We start from the raw sequence: 18,386 nt of genomic DNA, 5'->3' as shown, positions 1-18,386 counted from the left end.
GAAATTCCATTATGCACTCATGAGTTACTGAAAGTGAAAAGGCAAATAATGCCTTAGAATTATGAAAATAGATTTGAGTTCAAGGAGCCTCTGAAAGGATCTATCTGAAATAATAGCTGTAATTTGCTATCTTTTTTGTTTGATCCCAGTTAAAAAAACACCAAGTTTCATTTATTTATTTTTTATTTTTATTCATTTATTTTTTTGAGACAAGGTCTTGCTTTGTTGCCCAGGCTGGAGTGGTATGATCTTGGCTCACTGCAGCCTTGACCTCTTGGGCTCAGGCGATCCTCCCACCTCAGACTCCTGAGCAGCTGGGACTACAGGCACATGCCACGATGCCTGCCTAATTTTGTTTATTTTTGGTAGAGGATTGGTTTCACCATGTTGCCCAGGCTGGTCTCAAAATCCTGGACTCAAGCAATCCTCCCATCTTGGCCTCCCAAATGATGGGATTGCAGGCATGAGCTACTATGCCCAGCCTCATTTGTTTATTTTTCTAGTGTACTTATATTTAGCCCAGATGTAGAAGAACTGGTGAGATAAGTAATCCTTAATGTTTTCTTAGTCTTGAAAACCTTAAAAAATCTGATGAAAGCAAGGGACTCACTCTCTCCCCACAAAAAACATATATGAATACAATATTCTACATATCTTAGGGACTGGAGGAGTCATACACACCTATAATGTATCCACAGATTCCAGCTTAAGAATATCCTGACTATATGACTATATAACAACCTTTTCCAAGTTTATAGACCCATATTAAATACACACAAAGTAATGAGACATATTTTAAAAAACATATCTCTTAATGCTTCCACATATCACTTCCCCCACAAAATAAGAAAACTATGATCTATATGTGTGAAATTAAATTTGACTTGCTTAAGTAAATGATATAAACTTTTTGGGTAGTTGGGAATGGGGGAGAGGATAGGTAGTCTCTGAGTGAAGAGTCCCATTTTAAGATAGGAAAAGAAAGTTATTAGTGTTAGAGATGGATTTCTAGACTAAAAGGAATTATGGGTCCCATTAGTCACCCAGAAGGCCAATTTCTATGTGGATAGTTTGTCTGGATAAATAAATATCTTCTCCAGCTTATAATTTGGGGAGAGTACACACATACACTATTGTGTGTGTATGTGTAGTTACTGCTTCATATAAAGGACCGAACTAACTTTGTACACATTTTTTAATAGATGTATGTCTATGTTTATATATTTATATAACGAAACACCCTTTCAAATGAAATTTAACTTGGAACACTAATATAAGGATGAGAATAGAGATCTTGTTGAAACTAACGTGGGGGCCCTGGAGTCTTACCTACTACTCAGCACGAGGCACTATTACTACTCTAATCCCATCTCCCTCCATGAGCACTTCCGTGGAGCCCCAAGGCTCTGCAGAATACCTATAGACTGAAAACTACTTTCAATCTACTGATCTTATCTTGGAGGTTAAGAAAGAAGTTAATTCCATAAAGCATAAAATACTTATGATTATTGTCACTAAAAATTTCAGGTTCAAAGAAAATATTTAGGGAGGTCTCTCTGTTCCTCAGCATCTCTAAGATCTTCTGCAAAGGCAAGAGCATGGAACTCCTCTGTCATAAGCTTACTGTGCTATAGCAATGGGGAAATGAACATGAGGAATTTCTATTTCCTATATTGGCTTACAACTGATTCCAAGTAAGAAAAAGGTAAAGCAAAAACAACAGTAGAAAAGATAAGCACCAGGATTTAGATCATCATGGCGGATGGGAGGCAGGATTAGATTGCAGCTCCAACTCGGATGGACAGAGCAGCATGCTGGGGCTCGCACCATGAATTTTAGCTCCCAAACAACTGCAAGAACAAACCAGGAATCCCAAGAGGACCCACAGACCTTCTGAAGGAAGCGGACTGCTCCTGCAGGACCTGGGAGACATCCCAAATACTGTGTGGTATTCATGGCTGAGAGACCCATAAACGATTCACATCACAGGACTCAGTGCAGACAAACCCTGAGTACCACCCCGGAGCCAGAAAGACTTGCTGGATGGCTAGACCCAGAAGAGAGATAACAATCACTGCAGCTCGGCTCATAGGAAGCCACAACCATAGGAAAAGGGGGAGAGTATCACATCAAGGGAACATCTTGTGGGACAAACGAATCTGAACAACAGCCTTCAGCCCTCGACCTTGCCTCTCTGACAGAGCCTACCCAAATAAGAAGGAACCAGAAAACCAACTCTGGTAATATGACAAAACAAGGCTCTTTAACACCTCCAAAAAAAATCACACTAGCTCACCAGCAATGGATCCAAGCCAATAAGAAATCCCTGATTTACCTGAAAAAGAATTCAGCGAGGCACCAGAGAAAAGCGAAGCCCAATGCAAGGAAATCCAAAATAACAATACGAGAAGCGAAGGGAGAAACATCTAAGGAAATAGCATAAGGAAAAACAATCAAAACTTCAGGAAACATTGGACACACTTACAAAAATGCAAAATGCTCTGGAAAGTCTCAGCAATAGAATTGAACAAATAGAAGAAAGAAATTCAGAGCTTGAAGACAAGGTCTTCAAATTAACCCAATCCAACAAACACAAAGAAAAAAGAATAAGACATTATGAACCAAGCCTCCAAGAAGTCTGGGATTATGTTAAACAGCCAAACCTAAGAATAATCCATGTTCCTGAGGAAGAAGAGAAATCTAAAAGTTTGGAAAACATATTTGGGTGAATAATTGAGGAAAACTTCCCCAGCCTTGCTAGAGACCTAGTTATTTAAATACAAGAAGCATAAAGAGCATCTGGGAAATTCATCACAAAAAGATCATCACCTAGGCACACTGTCATCAGGTTATCTAAAATTAAGACACAGGAAAGAATCTTACGAGTTGTGAGACAGAAGCACCAGGTAATCTATAAAGGAAAACCTATCAGATTAACAGCAGATTTCTTTGCAGAAACCCTACAAGCTAGAAGGGATTAGAGCCCTATCTTAAGCCTCCTCACGCAAAGCAATTATCAGCCAAGAATTTTGTACCCAGTGAAACTAAACATCATATACGAAGGAAAGATACAGTCTTTCTCAGACAAACAAATGCTGAGAGTATCTGCTACTACCAAGCCACCATTACAAGAACCGCTAGGCCGGGCGCAGTGGCTCACGCCTGTAATCCTAGCCCTTTGGGAGGCTGAGGCGGGTGGATCACCTGAGGTCAGGAGTTTGAGACCAGCCTGGCCAACATGGCGAAACCCTGTCTCTACTAAAAATACAAAAATTAGCCAGACGTGGTGGTGGATGCCTGTAATCCCAGCTACTTGGGAGGCTGAGGCAGGAGAATTGCTTGAACCGGGCGGAGGGGGGTGCGGAGGGTGCAGTGAGACGAGATTGCGCCACTTCACTCCAGCCTGGGTGAAAGAGTGAAACTCCGTCTCAAAAAAAAAAAAAAAAAAGAAAAAGAAAAACTGTGAAAAGGAGCTCTAAATCTTGAAACAAATCCTGGAAACACATCAAAAACAGAATCTCTTAAAAGCATAAATCATGAAGGACCTATAAAACAAAAATACAATTTAAAAAGCAAAAACAAAAAAAAAACAAGGTACACAGGCAACAAATACCACAATGAATGCAATGGTACCTTAAATCTCAATACTAACATCGAATGTAAATGGCATAAATGTTCCACTTAAAAGATACAGAATAGCAGAATGGATAAGAACTTACCAACCATCTGCTGCCTTCAGGAGACTCACCTAACACATAAGGACTCACATAAACTTCAAGTAAAGGAGTGGAAAAAGGCCGTTTGTGCAAATAGACACCAAGAGCAAGCAGGGGTAGCTATTTTTATATTAGACAAAAACAAACTTTAAAGCAACAGCAGTTAAAGGAGACAAAGGACATTATATAATGATAAAAGGCCTTGTCCAACAGAAAAATATCACAATCCTAAACATTTATGCACCTAACACTGGAGCTCCCAAATTTATAAAAGAATTACTAATAGACCTAACAAATGAGATAGACAGCAACACAATAATAGTGGAGGACTTCAATACTACACTGACAGCACTAGACAGGTCATCAAGACAGAAAGTCAACAAAGAAAAAATGGATTTAAATTATGCCTTGGAACAAATGAACTTAACAGATATATACAGGGCATTTCATCCAACAACCGCAGGTTACACATTCTATTCAAAAGCACATGGAACTTTCTCCAAGACAGACCATATGATAAGCCAGAAAACAAGCCTCAATAAATTTAAGAAAATTGAAATCATATCAATTTCACAGTGGAATAAACTGGAAATCAACTCCAAAAGGAACCTTCAAAACCATGCCAATACATGGAAATTAAATAACCTGCTCCTGAATGATCATTGGATCAAAAATGAAATCAAGATGGAAATTTAAAAATTCTTCAAACTGAATGGCAATAATGACACAACCTATCAAAACCTCCAGGATACAGCAAAGGCAGTGCTAAAAGGAAAGTTCATAGTCCTAAATGCCTACATCAAAAAGACTGAAAGAGCACAAACTGACATTCTAAGGTCACACCTCAAGGAGCTAGAGAAACACGAACAAACCAAACCAAAACCCAGCAGAAGAAAGGAAATAACCAAGATTAAAGCAGAACTAAATGAAATTGCAACAAAAACAAATACAAAAGATACAAGAAACCAAAAGCTGGCTCTTTGAAAAGATAAATAAAATTGATAGACCATTAGCAAGATTAACCAAGAAGAGAGAAAATCCAAATAACCTCATTAAGAAACAAAATGGGACATATTACAACTGACACCACTGAGATACAAAAGATCATTCAAGACTACTATAAACACCCGTACACAAGCTAGAAAACCTAGAAGAGATGGATAAATTCCTGGAAAAATACAGCCCTCCTAGCTTAAATCAGGAAGAATTAGATACCCTGAACAGACCAATAATAAGCAGCAAGACTGAAATGGGAATTAAAAAATTACCAACAAAAGGCCGGGCGTGGTGCATCACGCCTGTAATCCCAGCGCTTCGGGAGGCTGAGGTGGGCGGATCATGAGGTCAGGAGATTGAGACCATCCTGGCTAACACCATGAAACCCTGTCTCTACTAAAAATACAAAAGATTAGCCGGGCATGGTGGTGGGCCCCTGTAGTCCCAGCTACTCAGGAGGCTGAGGCAGGAGAATGGTGTGAAGGGAGGTGGAGCTTGCAGTGAGCCGAGATCGCGCCACTGCACTCCAGCCTGGGTGACAGAGTGAGACTCTGCCTCAAAAAAAACCAACGAAAAAAGTCCGGGACCAGATGGATTCACGGCAGAATTCTAGCAGACATTCAAAGAAGAATTGGTACCAATCCTTTTGACGCTATTCCATGAGATAAAGAGGGAACCCTCCCTAATTCATTCTATGAAGGCAGCATCACCCTAATACCCAAATCAGGAAAGGACATAAGCAAAAAAGAAAACTACTGCCCGATATCCTTGATGAACATAGACGCTAAAATCCTTAACAAAATACTAGCTAACTGAATCCAACAACATATCAAAAAGATAATCCACCATGATTAAGTGGGTTTCATACCAGGGATGTAGGGACAGTTTAACATACATAAGTCAATAAATGTGATATACCACATCAACAGAATTTTAAAAACAAAAATCACATGATCATCTCAATAGATGGAGAAAAAACACTCAACAAAATCCAGCATCCATTTATGATTAAAACTCTCAGCAAAAGTGGCATACAAGGGACATACCTCAATGTAATAAAAGTCGTCTATGACAAACCCACAGCCAACATAACAATAAATGGGGAAAAGTTGAAAGCATTCCCTCTGAGAATTGGAACAAGACAAGGATGCCTACTCTCACCATTCTTCTTGAACATACTATTGGAAGTCCTAGACAATGCAATCAGACAAGAGAAAGAAAGACAGGGCATCTAAATCAGTAAAGAGGAAGTCAAACTGTCACTGTTTGCTGACAATATGATTGTTTACCTCGAAAACCCTAAATACTCCTCCAGAAAGCTGCTAGAACTGATAAAAGAATTCAGCAAAGTTTCTGGATACAAGATTAATGTACACAAATCAGTAGCTCTTCTATACACCAACAGCGACCAAGCAGAGAGTCAAATCAAGAATTTAACTCCTTTTACAACAGCTACAAAAAAACAAAAAAAAGACAAAAAAAAAAAAAAAAAAAAAACAAATTTAGGAATATACCTAACCAAGGAGGCAAAAGACCTCTACAAGAAAAACTACAAAACACTGCTGAAAGAAATCATAGACAACACAATGAATGGAAACACATCCCATGCTCGTGGATAGGTAGAATCAATATTGTGAAAATGACCATGCTGCCAAAAGCAGTCTACAAATTCAATGCAATCTCTACCACCATCATTCTTCACAGAATTAGAAAAAACAATTTTAAAATGCATATGGAACCAAAACATAGCCTGCATAGCCAAAGCAAGACTAAGCAAAAAGAACAAACCTGGAGGCATCGCATTACCTGATTTCAAACTATACTATCAGGCCATAGTCATCAAAACACCATGGTACTGGTATAAAAATAGGCATATAGGTCAATGGAACAGAATAGAGAACCCAGAAATAAACTCAAATACTTACAGCCAACTGATCTTTGACAAAGTAAAACAATAGTGGGGAAGGGACACCCTTTTCAACAAATGGTGCTGGGATCATTGGCTAGCCACATGTAGGAGAATGAACCTTATATAAAAGCAACTCAAGATGGATTAAGGACTTAAATCTAAGACCTGAAACTGTAAAAATTCTAGAAGATAACATTGGAAAAACCCTTCTAGACATTGGCGTACCCAAAAGCAAATGCAATAAAAACAAATAGCTGGGACTTAATTAAACTAAAGAGCTTTTGCATGACCAAAGAACAGTCAGCAGAGTAAACAGACAACCCACAGAGTGGGAGAAAATCTTCACAATCTATACATCTGACAAAGGACTAATATCCAGAATCTACAATGAACTCAAATCAGTAAGAAAAAAACAAGCAATCCCGTCAAACAGTAGGCTAAGGACATGAATAGACAATTCTCAAATGGCCAATAAAACACATGAAAAAATGCTCAGTATCACTAATGACCAGGGAAATACAAATCAAAATCACAATGCAATACCACCTTCTTCCTGCAAGAATGGCCATAATCAAAAAATCAAAAACCAGTAATGTTGGTGTGGATACAGCAATCAGAGAATACTTCTACATTGCTGGTAGAAATGTAAACTAGTACAGCCACTATGGAAAACAGTGTGGAGATTCCTTAAAGAACTAAAAGTAGAACTACCATTTGATCCAGCAATCCCACTATTGGGATCTACCCAGAGGAAAATAAGTCATTATACGCAAAAGATACTTGCACACGCATGTTTATAGCAGCCCAGTTCACAATCGCAAAATCGTGGAACCAACCCAAATGTCCATCAATCAATGAGTGGATAAAGAAACTGTGGTATATGTACACGATGAACTACTACTCAGCCATAAAAAGGAATGAATTAATGGCATTTGCAGTGACCTGGATGAGACTGGAGACTATTATTCGAAGTGAAATAACTGAGGAATGGAAAACCGAACACCATATGTTCTCACTGATATGTGGGAGCTAAGCTATGAGGACGCAAAGGCATTAGAATGATACAATGGACTTTGGGGACTTGGGGGGAAGGGTGGGAGGGGGTGAGAGATAAGACTACAAATAGGGTGCAGTGTATACTGCTCGGGTGATGGGTGCACCAAAATCTCACAAAGTACCACTGAAGAACTTACTCATGTAGCCAAATACTACCTGTACCCCAATAATCTATGGGAAAAAAAAGATAAGCACCAGAAATTATGGAAATAGTTTTAAAAAATTTTTGTGTCAATGTAGTATATGCAGAAAACAGGTTATATGTCCAGGGACTATGTTTCCACAGGCAAGGACTATGTGCCATGGGTTTTATATTCCAAAAGGGTCCAGTCACAAGTCCTTTGCCAGGGCATTTTAAGCTCCAAGAAAGAGAGAGGAAGATGTCAATCTGAAAACAAATTTCACTGCTAATTTGGAAGTAATATGGTGACCATGAAGGTAGACAGAATTCAGATTGTTTAGGCTTGAATATGTTTCTGCCCCTAACTAGCTGACTATGTGATGATTTGCGGTAAGTTACTTAACTTTCCCAAGCTTTAGCTGTCTCCTTTAAAGGTTGGCATTAACGATAGCATTCACTTCATAGGGCTATTGTATTAAAAGATATAATGCCCACAAAGCTCCTAGCACAGTGCCTACTGTACAGCAAACACTCACTAATGTTATCTATTGGTATTACCAGTCTAAATAAGTAACAATGGCATCATTGTTCAACCTAAATTTTTGTTGCAGATTATCTTTAAAATAAATGACTGGAAAGAAAGAGTTTTAAAAATATTTTATATCTATGTATTACTGATAACGTATCAATGTTCTAGGCATGTTATGTATATTAACCTATTTGGTCCTTACAAGAACCTTATTAGGCAGATATTACTTTCCCCATTTTGAGGCTCAGATTATTAAAGTGACTTGCCCAAGGCCACACAGCTATAATGGTAGGGTTGCGATTTGAATCCAGGCAGTCAGCTCCAGAGAATTATGCTTTTAATCATGATAACATACTGCAATAAGGTAAAGTATACTTATAATAGATTATAATAATAATAGCTACCACTTTGGAAATTCTAATATATGTTATGTATTCTACTGGAACATTTCTGTGCATTATCTCTAACTTTACAATTATCCCATATTGTGGGTACCATGATCCCACCTTACAAATGAGTAATTAGACTCATGGAAGTTAACTATCTTGCCCTAGGTCACATAGTTAATGAGAGCCAGAGCCTACATGAAACTCTGTTGTATTCTCTGAAGCTTGAAATTGTTCCATTACAGTAAGTCCTCATTTAATGTTAGCGATAGGTTCTTGGATACTGTGACTTTAAGCAAAACTACTTATAGCAGGTTCTCAAACAACATCATTATAACGTTGATGAGAAAAAAATTTGTTTCATTATACATCATTTTGCTTAAAGTTGCAATGTCTAAGAATCTGACAACATTAAGTAAGGACTGTATACCACACTGCTTCTAAGTATAGATTTTGATGAAAGGCAAATAGCCCATGGGTTTTAGTTGTTTCAGATGACAGGCAGGAACCTGAAAATGGGTGAACCTAAGACAATCTAAACACTATCATGCTATCACTTACTCATTCATTTAACGAACATTTGTTGAACATTTTCTATGAACTAAGCCCTAGGATGGATGCCAAGGATTTAATGATGAATAACACAAACAGGGTCTTTCTCTCAGAGCTTACAAATGAGTACTTGAGAGAGTGGCTTAATAAAGGAACAGTGTGATAACTACTTCAAGGATTACTTAGAGTCTAGATATGAGTTAGAACTGCCAATCCCTTTCTGCCTCCCCGTTCAATGCTAACTAGACAAAAAGACTAGTTAAGAATATTGCTGGCACACTACTCTTTCTTACATAGTTCTAGCTACTTACTAGGTATTCTTATCCTCTCTTGCATGCAGAGACAGTGTTCTGGAGAAACTTCAAACCTAACCTCTCATTTCTACTCTATAAAGATCAGAGGAAGACCTTAGGCTCTCAGGTATAGTTAGCTTGCATCTGAGCACCATAATAAAGAATTATATGCCAAACATCTTTCTAGTTGCTAAAGGATAGAAATTACTATAAAATAGTCCCTGGTCTCAAGGAATTTATTTATTTATATTAAAAACTATTCTATGGATCATGCAAAAATAAACAAACAATAAACAAAAGCCTCCTATATTATTCCCAGGGATATCCCAGAAATGGGCTAAGTTTTGTACCCAGTATTGGGACTTACTCTCTGAGAAGTTATTTTTCTTCAATGAGGCAAGTATTTAGCAAAGGACTTGACAGTAACTTAAAACTTTTCTCTAGCAATAGAGGATTAGCAGTGAAATCTGTTCTGGGATTTACAGAAGAACCAACCCCTGAGAGAATCTAGTGTCCTTGTTTGGTAAATCTGGTCCTTGCCCTTGAGCCATAGGAAATCTACAGTGTGCATTTGTATTTCCTCTCTCACACTTACAGACTTTACTTTTACCTTTTGGAGACCAGGATTATCCTAGAGAAGCACTTCTGACATGATGGATATATAAAACTTGAATTCTGGAGAGCAAGTACTGAGGCTAGAAGAAATTTTCGTCTTCTATTCATGTGTTCACACCGTGGCCTGCAAAACAAAATAGCCATTGGGATGACTGGCAAATCTTTCATTGCAGTGCATATTCTTTTCTTAGGAAAACCACTTAACCTCTACTGCAAAGCTAATAGATGTCATTTGTTTCACTTTCAAAGTGAAGGTGGTATCAATGTATTGGAAAATTAATTCTTTTTCTCCTTAAAATATTAATAGGAAGAAAATCACATTTAAAACAGAGTAGTTTAAGAAAATTCTTGTATCCTGTTTCTTAATAAATGCTCTATCCCGGTAATTCGGGAAAGATGTCATTTAGCTTCTTCACACCTTTACAAGAAAATACATAACTTGTGTCTGCCATCAATATAAAGGAAACTACAGGTTGAGCATCTTGAATCTGAAAGTCCAAAACTGAAAATCTGAAATGTTTTGAGTGCCACCATGATGGCACAAATCAAAATTCCACACATAAGTACTTAACACAAACTTTGTTTCATGCGCTAAATTATTAAAAGTATTGTGGCCGGGCGCGGTGACTCATGCGTATAATCCCAGCATTTTGGGAGGCCGAGGCAGGCGGATCACTTGAGGTCAGGAGTTTAAGACCAGCCTGGCCAACATGGTGAAACCCCATCTCTACTAAAAACACAAAAAGTAGCCGGGCATGGTGGTGGGTGCCTGTAATCCCAGCTACTCAGGAGGCTGCGGCAGGAGAATTGCTTGAACCCAGGAGGTGGAGGTTGCAGTGAGCTGAGATTGCACCATGGCACTCCAGCCTGGGCAACAAGAGCAAAACTCCATCTAAAAAAAAAAAAAAAAAAAAGTATTGTATAAAATTACCTTCAGGCTATGTGTATAAGATGTATATAAAACATAAACAAATTTTATGTTTAGACTTGGGTCCCATTCCTGTATCTCATTAATTACACGCAAATATTCAAAAATCCAAAATTCACAAGACTTCTGGGCCCAAACATTTCAGGTAAGGTATATTCAATCTGTACATGAGCTTACATGAATCTTTTAAAGAACCTAAATTGGTGGAAATGGTTCTTTTTTAGCTGAAATATCACTTTATTAGATTTCAGTGTGCTCGTTTTATACATCTTGAAGAGAAAAAAAGACTTCAGATTTTGTAAACAGAAAAAGGAAAATGTTACATGTCAAACGATAGCTCAAAGTGTTTTAATATTCTTGGATAAAACACATGAGGAAGGCCAAGTGTGGTGGCTCATGTCTGTAATCTCAGCACTTCGGGAGACTGAGGTGGGGGGATCGCTTGAGCCCAGGAATTCGAGACCAGCCTGGGAAACATAGGGAGACACTGTCTCTACAAAAAATATAAGAGAATTAGCTGAGTGTGGTGGCACGTACCTGTAATACCAGCTGCTTAGGAGGCTAAGGCAGGAGGATCAAGGCCATAGTGAGCTATGATGATGCCAAGGCACTCCAGCCTGGGTGACAGAGCAAGACCGTATCTCCAAATAAACCAAAAAATCAGAGTAGTAAAATAATAAAATACAGACACACCTCATTTTATTATGCTTCACTTTATTATGCTTCACAGATATTGCATTTTTTTTTTTTTTACAAACTGAAGGTTTATAGCAACGCTGTCTCAAGCAAATCCACTTTTTCAGCTGCATGTGCTCACTTTCCATCTCACATTTTGGTAATTCTCACAATATTTCAAAAGCTTTCATTTTTATTATATCTGATGGTGACTTGTGATCAGTGATGTTTGATGTTACTATTGTAATTGTTTTGGGGTGCCACAAACTGTACCTGTATAAGACAAATTTAATCTAAAATGTGTGTCTGACTGCCCCACCATCTCTCTCCCTCTTGTTGCATCTCCCTATTCTGAGACACAACAATATTGAAATTAGGCCAGTTATTAACCCTACAATGACCTCTAAGTGTTCAGGTGAAAGGAAGAGTCACATGTCTCTCACTTTAAAACAAAAGACAGAAATAAAAATTAAGGTTAGTGAGGAAAGCATGTTGATAGCCGAGACAGAACAAAAGTTAGGTTTCTTGTGCCAAACAGCCAAGGTGTGAATGTAAAGGAAATGTTATTGAAGGAAATTAAAAGTGCTACTCCAGTGAACACATAAGAATGTAAAACAGCCTTTTTGTTGATATGGAGAAAATTTTAGTGGTCTAGATAGAAGATCAAACGAGCCTCAACATTCCCTTAAATCGAAGCCTAATCCAGAGCAATACCCTAATGCTCTTCAATTTTATGAAGGCTGAGAGAGTTGAGGAAGCTGCAGAAAAAAATGCTTGAAGCTAGCAGAGGCTGGTTCTTGAAGTTTAGGAAAAGAAGCCACGTCCAAAACATAAAACATAACTTGCTGCAAGGTAAAGCAGCAAGCGCTGATGTAGAAGCTGCAGAAAGTTATACAAAAGATCTAGTTAAGATAACTAGATCTTAACTAGTTGATGATGGTGGCTACACTAAACAACAGATTTTAAATGTAGACACAACAGCCTTATATGGGAGGAAAATGACATCTAGGACTTTCATAGCTAGAGAAGTCAGTGCCTGGCTTCAAGGCTTCAAACAGGCTAACTCTCTTGTTAGGGGCGAATGCAGCTGGTGTCTTGACGCCAGTGCTCATTTGCCATTCCAAAAATCCTGCAGCCCTTAAGGATTACGCTGAATCTACTCTGCTTGTGTTCTAGAAATGGAAGAAGAAAGCCTGGATGACAGCATATCTGTTTATAGCATGATTTACTGAATATTTTAAGCCCACTGTTGAGACCTATTGCTCAGAAAAAAAGATTCCTTTCAAAATATTAATGCTCACTGACAATGCACCTGGTCACCCAAGAGCTCTGATGAGATGCACAAGGAGACTGATACTGTTTTCACATCTGTTAACACATCCATTCTCTACCCATGGATCAAGGAGTCACTTTGACTTTCAAGTCTTATTATTTCAGAAACACATTTCCTAAGGCCATAGCTGCCATAGATAATGCTGCTTCTGATGGATCTGGGCAAAGTAAGTTGAAAATCTTCTGGAAAGGTTTCACCATGCTAGAAGCTAATAAGAACATTCATGATTTATGGGAGGAAGTCAAAATATCCACACTAATTGGAGTTTGGAAGAAGCTGATTCCAGTCCTCATGGATGACTTTGAGGGGTTCAAGCCTTCAGTGGAGGAAGTGACTGCAGATGTGGTGGAATAGCAAGAGATCAAGAATTAAAAAGTGGAGCCTGAAGATGTGACTCAATTGCTGCAATCTCATGATAAGGCATGAACTTATGACGCATTGCTTTTTATGGATAAACAGAGAGTAGTTTCTTGATATGGAATCTACTCCTGGTGAGGATGCTGTGAACATTGTTGAAATGACAACAAAGAATTTAGAATATTCCATAAGCTTAGTTGATAAGCAGTGGCAGGGTTTGAGAAGATTGACTCCAATTCTGAAAGAAGTTCTACCGTGGATAAAATGCTATCAAACAGCATTACATGGTATAGAAAAATCTTTTGTGAAAGGAATAATCAATGCAGCAAACTTCAATGTTGTCTTATTTTAAGAAATTGCCACTGCAACCCCAACCTTCAGCAACCGCCACCCCGAGCAGTCAGCAACCATCAACACTGAGGCAAGATCCTCCACCACAAAAAATTGTGACTCATTGAAGCCTCAGATGATCATTAACATTTTTTAATAATAAAGTGGTTTTTAATTAAGATATGTATTTTTAGACATAATGCTATTGCATACTTAGACTACAGTATAGTGTAAACATTTTATTAATATATGCACTGGGAAACCAAAAAATTTGTGTGACTCGCTTTACTGCAATATTTGCTTTATTGCAGTGGTCAGAAACCCAACCCACAATATCTCCGAGGTAATGCCTGTAGCAATGTTCTCCTCTTTATACTTTCTTTTTAAAAATTCAGCCTGGGCAACATGGTGAGACCTCATCTCTCCAAAAAACAAAAAAAAGTTAGTTGGGCATGGTAGTATGAGCTTGTGGTCCCAGCTACTTGGGAGGCTGAGGTGGGAGGATCACTTGAGCCCAGGAGGTAAAGACTGCAGTGAGCTGTATTCATGGCACTGCACTCCAGCCTGGGTGACAGAGTGAGACTTTTTCTCAAAAAAAAAAAAGAAAAAATTAAAAGCTTGATCTGTGGCAGGGTGTGGTAGCTCACGCTTATAATACCAGCACTTTGGGAAGCCGAGGTAGGCACATCACCTGAGGTCAAGAGTTTGAGACCAGCCTCGCCAAAATGGTGAAACCCCGTCTCTACCAAAAATATAAAAAATTAGCCTGGTGTGGTGGTGTGCACCTGTAATCCCAGCTACTCAGGAGGCTGAGGCAGAATTGCTTGAACCTGGGAGGCGGAGGTTGCAGTGAGCAAGCCGAGATCGTGCCACTGCACTCCAGCCTGGGCCACAGAGTGAGGCTCTGTCTCAAAAAAAAAAAAAAAAAAAGGTTGGTTTGTTACTAATTTTTTAAATGGATTAGCTTATTTATAACATAAAATACATGCCTTACAACAAAGACCTTTGTAACTGTTTGAGAGAAAGCTGTATTAAGAAACTTTCATTTTTAAGCACATGGCAAAAACTTTCAATTTCTGAAATGGGTGATACTGTTTTTGACACTGGCATCAGCAAACTCTGACAAAGTGGAGGTCACTGGTTTTAAAATAATAAAATCTTTTCGGTATAGTACTCCGTAAAGATGATCACAAATATAGAAATGTGGTGACTATGGAAGGGAGATGTTAAAGTGATACTAATCCTGATAGTCAATCAAAATAACATTTCTATAAAAATAAAATCTTGCCACTTAAGGTAATAAGATGGTAATTTACAGATGAAAGATAAATAATTTACATAAATCACTGATCTGTGTTATTAAAGGGAGCACAGAAAAGAGAATGCTAATCCTAATTTTTTGCTATCCTTGTTGGGACTCTTATGTATACATTAGTAAGGTTCTGCCAAAAGCTGATTATGTATTCCTAGATTTGGTTGTCACCTTAAGGCTACATGGCAATCTCAAAGGACATGGTAGGGTAGGTAATATAGGATACAAAGGAAAGGCAGAAAGAAGGGTCAAAGAAAATTGCCATTATGAGTGCTAAAACCTCAAATTCCTTGCCATTGCAACTGTCAAAAGACAAAATTACAACAGTTTTGTGAAAGATCTTAATTGGCTTTATTTATGATTCTGTCAGATGCGTTTGAACAAAAAAGCAACTCCATTTTGTCTAGAGGCTGGGTAAAATGAAGCTGAGATATACTGGGCTGAATTCTCAGACGGTTAAGGCATTCTAAGTCATAGGATGAGATATGAGGTCAGCACAAAATACAGGTTATAAAGACCTTGCCGATAAAACAGGTTGCAGTAAAGAAGCCAGCTAAAACCCACCAAAACTAAGATGGTGATGAGAGTGATCATTGGTTGTCCTCACTGCTACACTGCCACCAGCGCCATGACAGTTTACAAACGCCATGGCAACGTCAGGAAGTTACCCTATATGGTCTAAAAGGGGGAGGCACAAATAATCCACCCCTTGTTTGGCATATCATCAAGAAATAACCATAAAAATGGGCAGCCAGCAGCCCTCGGGGCTCTTCTATGTCTTTTATTCCTTTACTTTACTAATAAACTTGCTCTCACTTTATGGACTCGCCCTGAATTCTTTCTTGTGCGAGATCGAAGAAGCCTCTCTGGGGGTCTGGATTGGGACCTCTTTCCTGTAACAATTCTAGAATCGGGAAATACTTTATTCCATAAAATAGAGTAAGTGACCCAAGGGGCTAGCAGACAAGTTCGGTTTTATAGACAGAAAAGGGCTGAAGAAAGTAGAAACAAAGAACAAAAAGCAGCTTGGTCATTTCAAAGTTACTTTCCTCCTAAAGTGGGAACAGAGGAACAGAAAAATACAGGAATAACTGGTTAACATAAGGCTACTTTTTGTTGTAAGCATCAAAGGCAGAGCAAACTTCGTTGTTATGACAATTGAAACTGACACATGTGGGAAATTTGGTTATTTCTCTCTCCTGAGTTCTAGGAAGGTCAGATAACAATGTAGTTTTGATTTGGTGAGGTGGAACTTTAAGTATAAATGACTCTATTTTGATTTTTAGTCTGGTCCACTAGGGCCTAGTGCAGGAGCTTAGTCCAAAACAAAGGCCTCTTATAACTTTTAGTTAACATAACAAATGATTTAATGTCAACAAAGGCATTGTCCTCCACATTCTAAAATCCAATTTAGTGTAGGGTTTAGTAGGGAGGTACATCTACCTGTGAGTTAGGGGAGCTAAAAGAACATAAAGCTCACTCCTGAACATGCTGTCTCTTACCTGCTTAAAATCCTGCTATTTAGAATGAAGCCTCAATATCTCACAATGGTCTGTGCAGCCCTGGGTCATATAGATCTTGCCAATGCCTGACCTCACTTTATACCACTCTCCTCCTTAATCACTGTATTTCAATCCATGCTGGCCTTCTTTCTGCTCCTCAAGCACACCAAACGATTTCCCTTCTCAGGCTTTTGTGCTTACTGTTCTCTTTGGCTAGGATATTCTTCCCTTAGGTCTTGGAATAGTCGGTTCTTTATCGTCCTTCAGTCTGTAACTCTAATGTTATCCCTTCAGAAAGCCCCACTTTAGCTCAGGTTGAATCCTCCTTCCTCTTAGTTTCTATGGCATCACCTGTTTTATCCTTCATGGTACTAATCATGCTGGATAGTCATCCTATATATGTCTTTGCTTACTTATTTTTGTTCGTTCTACCCATCACTAGCCTAAGTTTCATAAAGACGGGGACCTAGTCCACCCTGTTCTCTACTGTAACCTCAGGGCTTAGAACAGTGCTCAGCACACAGTAAGTTCACAGTAAATATTTATTGAATGGGGCCAGGTGTGGTGGATCAGGCCTATAATCCCAGCATTTTGGGAGGCCAAGGTGGGAGGATTGCTTGAGCCCACCAGTTTGAGACCAGCATGGGCAACACAGCAAGAACTCATCTCTACAAATAATAAAAAATATTAGCTGGGCATGGTGGTGCATGCTTGTAGTTCCAGCTACTCAGGAAGCTGAGGTGGGAGGGTCACTTGAGCCTGGGAGATTGAGGGTGCAGTGTGCAGTATTGCGCCACTGCACTCCAGCCTGGGCAACAGAGAGTAGTCTCAAAATAAAATTTATTGCATGAATGAAGAACTATAAGCAGAATTTTGCAATTCAAGAAAATTTTTATAACAGAGTAGGCATACGCCATATGATACCAGAATTTTCTTCCTATTTCATTTGAAGTTCCCCTAAAAAGTCTTTCTTTATTAACAAAGAGAATGGCTTTTCTTTTTTTCTACACCATATACTATTGTACCTCTGTAGTCCTACCGTTTGTTTTGTCTATTGTAGTGTATTGTCTATTTGGTTTTATTCTCCCTAATGCCTATTCTCTTAACTTTCTTTTCGCTCTTTATGTGCTAGTAATTTATGCCAAGGGAAACAATCTGAGTTGTGTTCCTTGCTTCCCCACCCCCACAGTATGTTTCACATTTCTATGCCTTTGCTTTTTTCCATTCTTCTCTCTAAAATGCTCTTTTATTCTCTTGGTAATGCTTATTCTTCTTTAAGATCCTTCTTAGAAGTCTTCTTTTCTAGGATGTTTTCCCAGAAGTTAAATTACTCTTTAATTCATCACATGCCACATTATATTAAATTTATCTGTTCAATATGGCTTGTTTTTCCTGGACCCAGAGTAAGATCGTAGAAGGACTATCTGTTTATATCTTCAGTGCCCAGCTCAGAAATTGTCAATCTGAACTTGATATTAATCTTCATGATTTGCAGTTCCTCTTCCCAAGCCACAATTTTGTCACAGCGTTAAATATAAAACACAATTTTACCAAATCATACAATTATATTTGTATACGAAGTACACAGCCTAGTTACCTTATTTCATACTTATTTTAATCATTACTTACATCTTATCCTCACTTCTAATTTTTTTACTTGTGTTCATATTGTGAGCAGAGACTATTTTCTTTAGGGCTCTAAAACGGAATTTTATATTGTACCACAACAATATGGGCATTCATCAAATCATGTTCTTTACACAATTGTTATTCAAA

General features: G+C 38.4%; 1 protein-coding gene across 7 annotated transcripts in view; it reads right to left on the bottom strand.

The window, feature by feature from the left end:
• Window positions 1-18,386, bottom strand: part of DDIAS (DNA damage induced apoptosis suppressor) — a 51,052-nt gene that overhangs the window by 27,122 nt on the left and 5,544 nt on the right. For 3 of the 7 annotated variants that reach the window (XM_055283091.2, XM_063642011.1, XM_063642010.1), the window contains exon 2: window positions 10,169-10,297. In XM_055283091.2, the coding sequence (XP_055139066.1) occupies window positions 10,169-10,281 (113 nt within the window). In that variant the 5' untranslated portion in view covers window positions 10,282-10,297. Of the gene's footprint in view, window positions 1-10,168; window positions 10,298-11,638; window positions 11,743-18,386 lie in introns of all 7 variants that reach the window. The other 4 variants (XM_063642013.1, XM_063642009.1, XM_063642012.1 and 1 more) reach the window with 2 other exon arrangements.

This window comes from Symphalangus syndactylus, chromosome 6, assembly GCF_028878055.3.
Source record: "Symphalangus syndactylus isolate Jambi chromosome 6, NHGRI_mSymSyn1-v2.1_pri, whole genome shotgun sequence".
Lineage (NCBI taxonomy): Eukaryota > Metazoa > Chordata > Mammalia > Primates > Hylobatidae > Symphalangus > Symphalangus syndactylus.
This window is presented reverse-complemented; position numbering and strand designations above follow the sequence as displayed.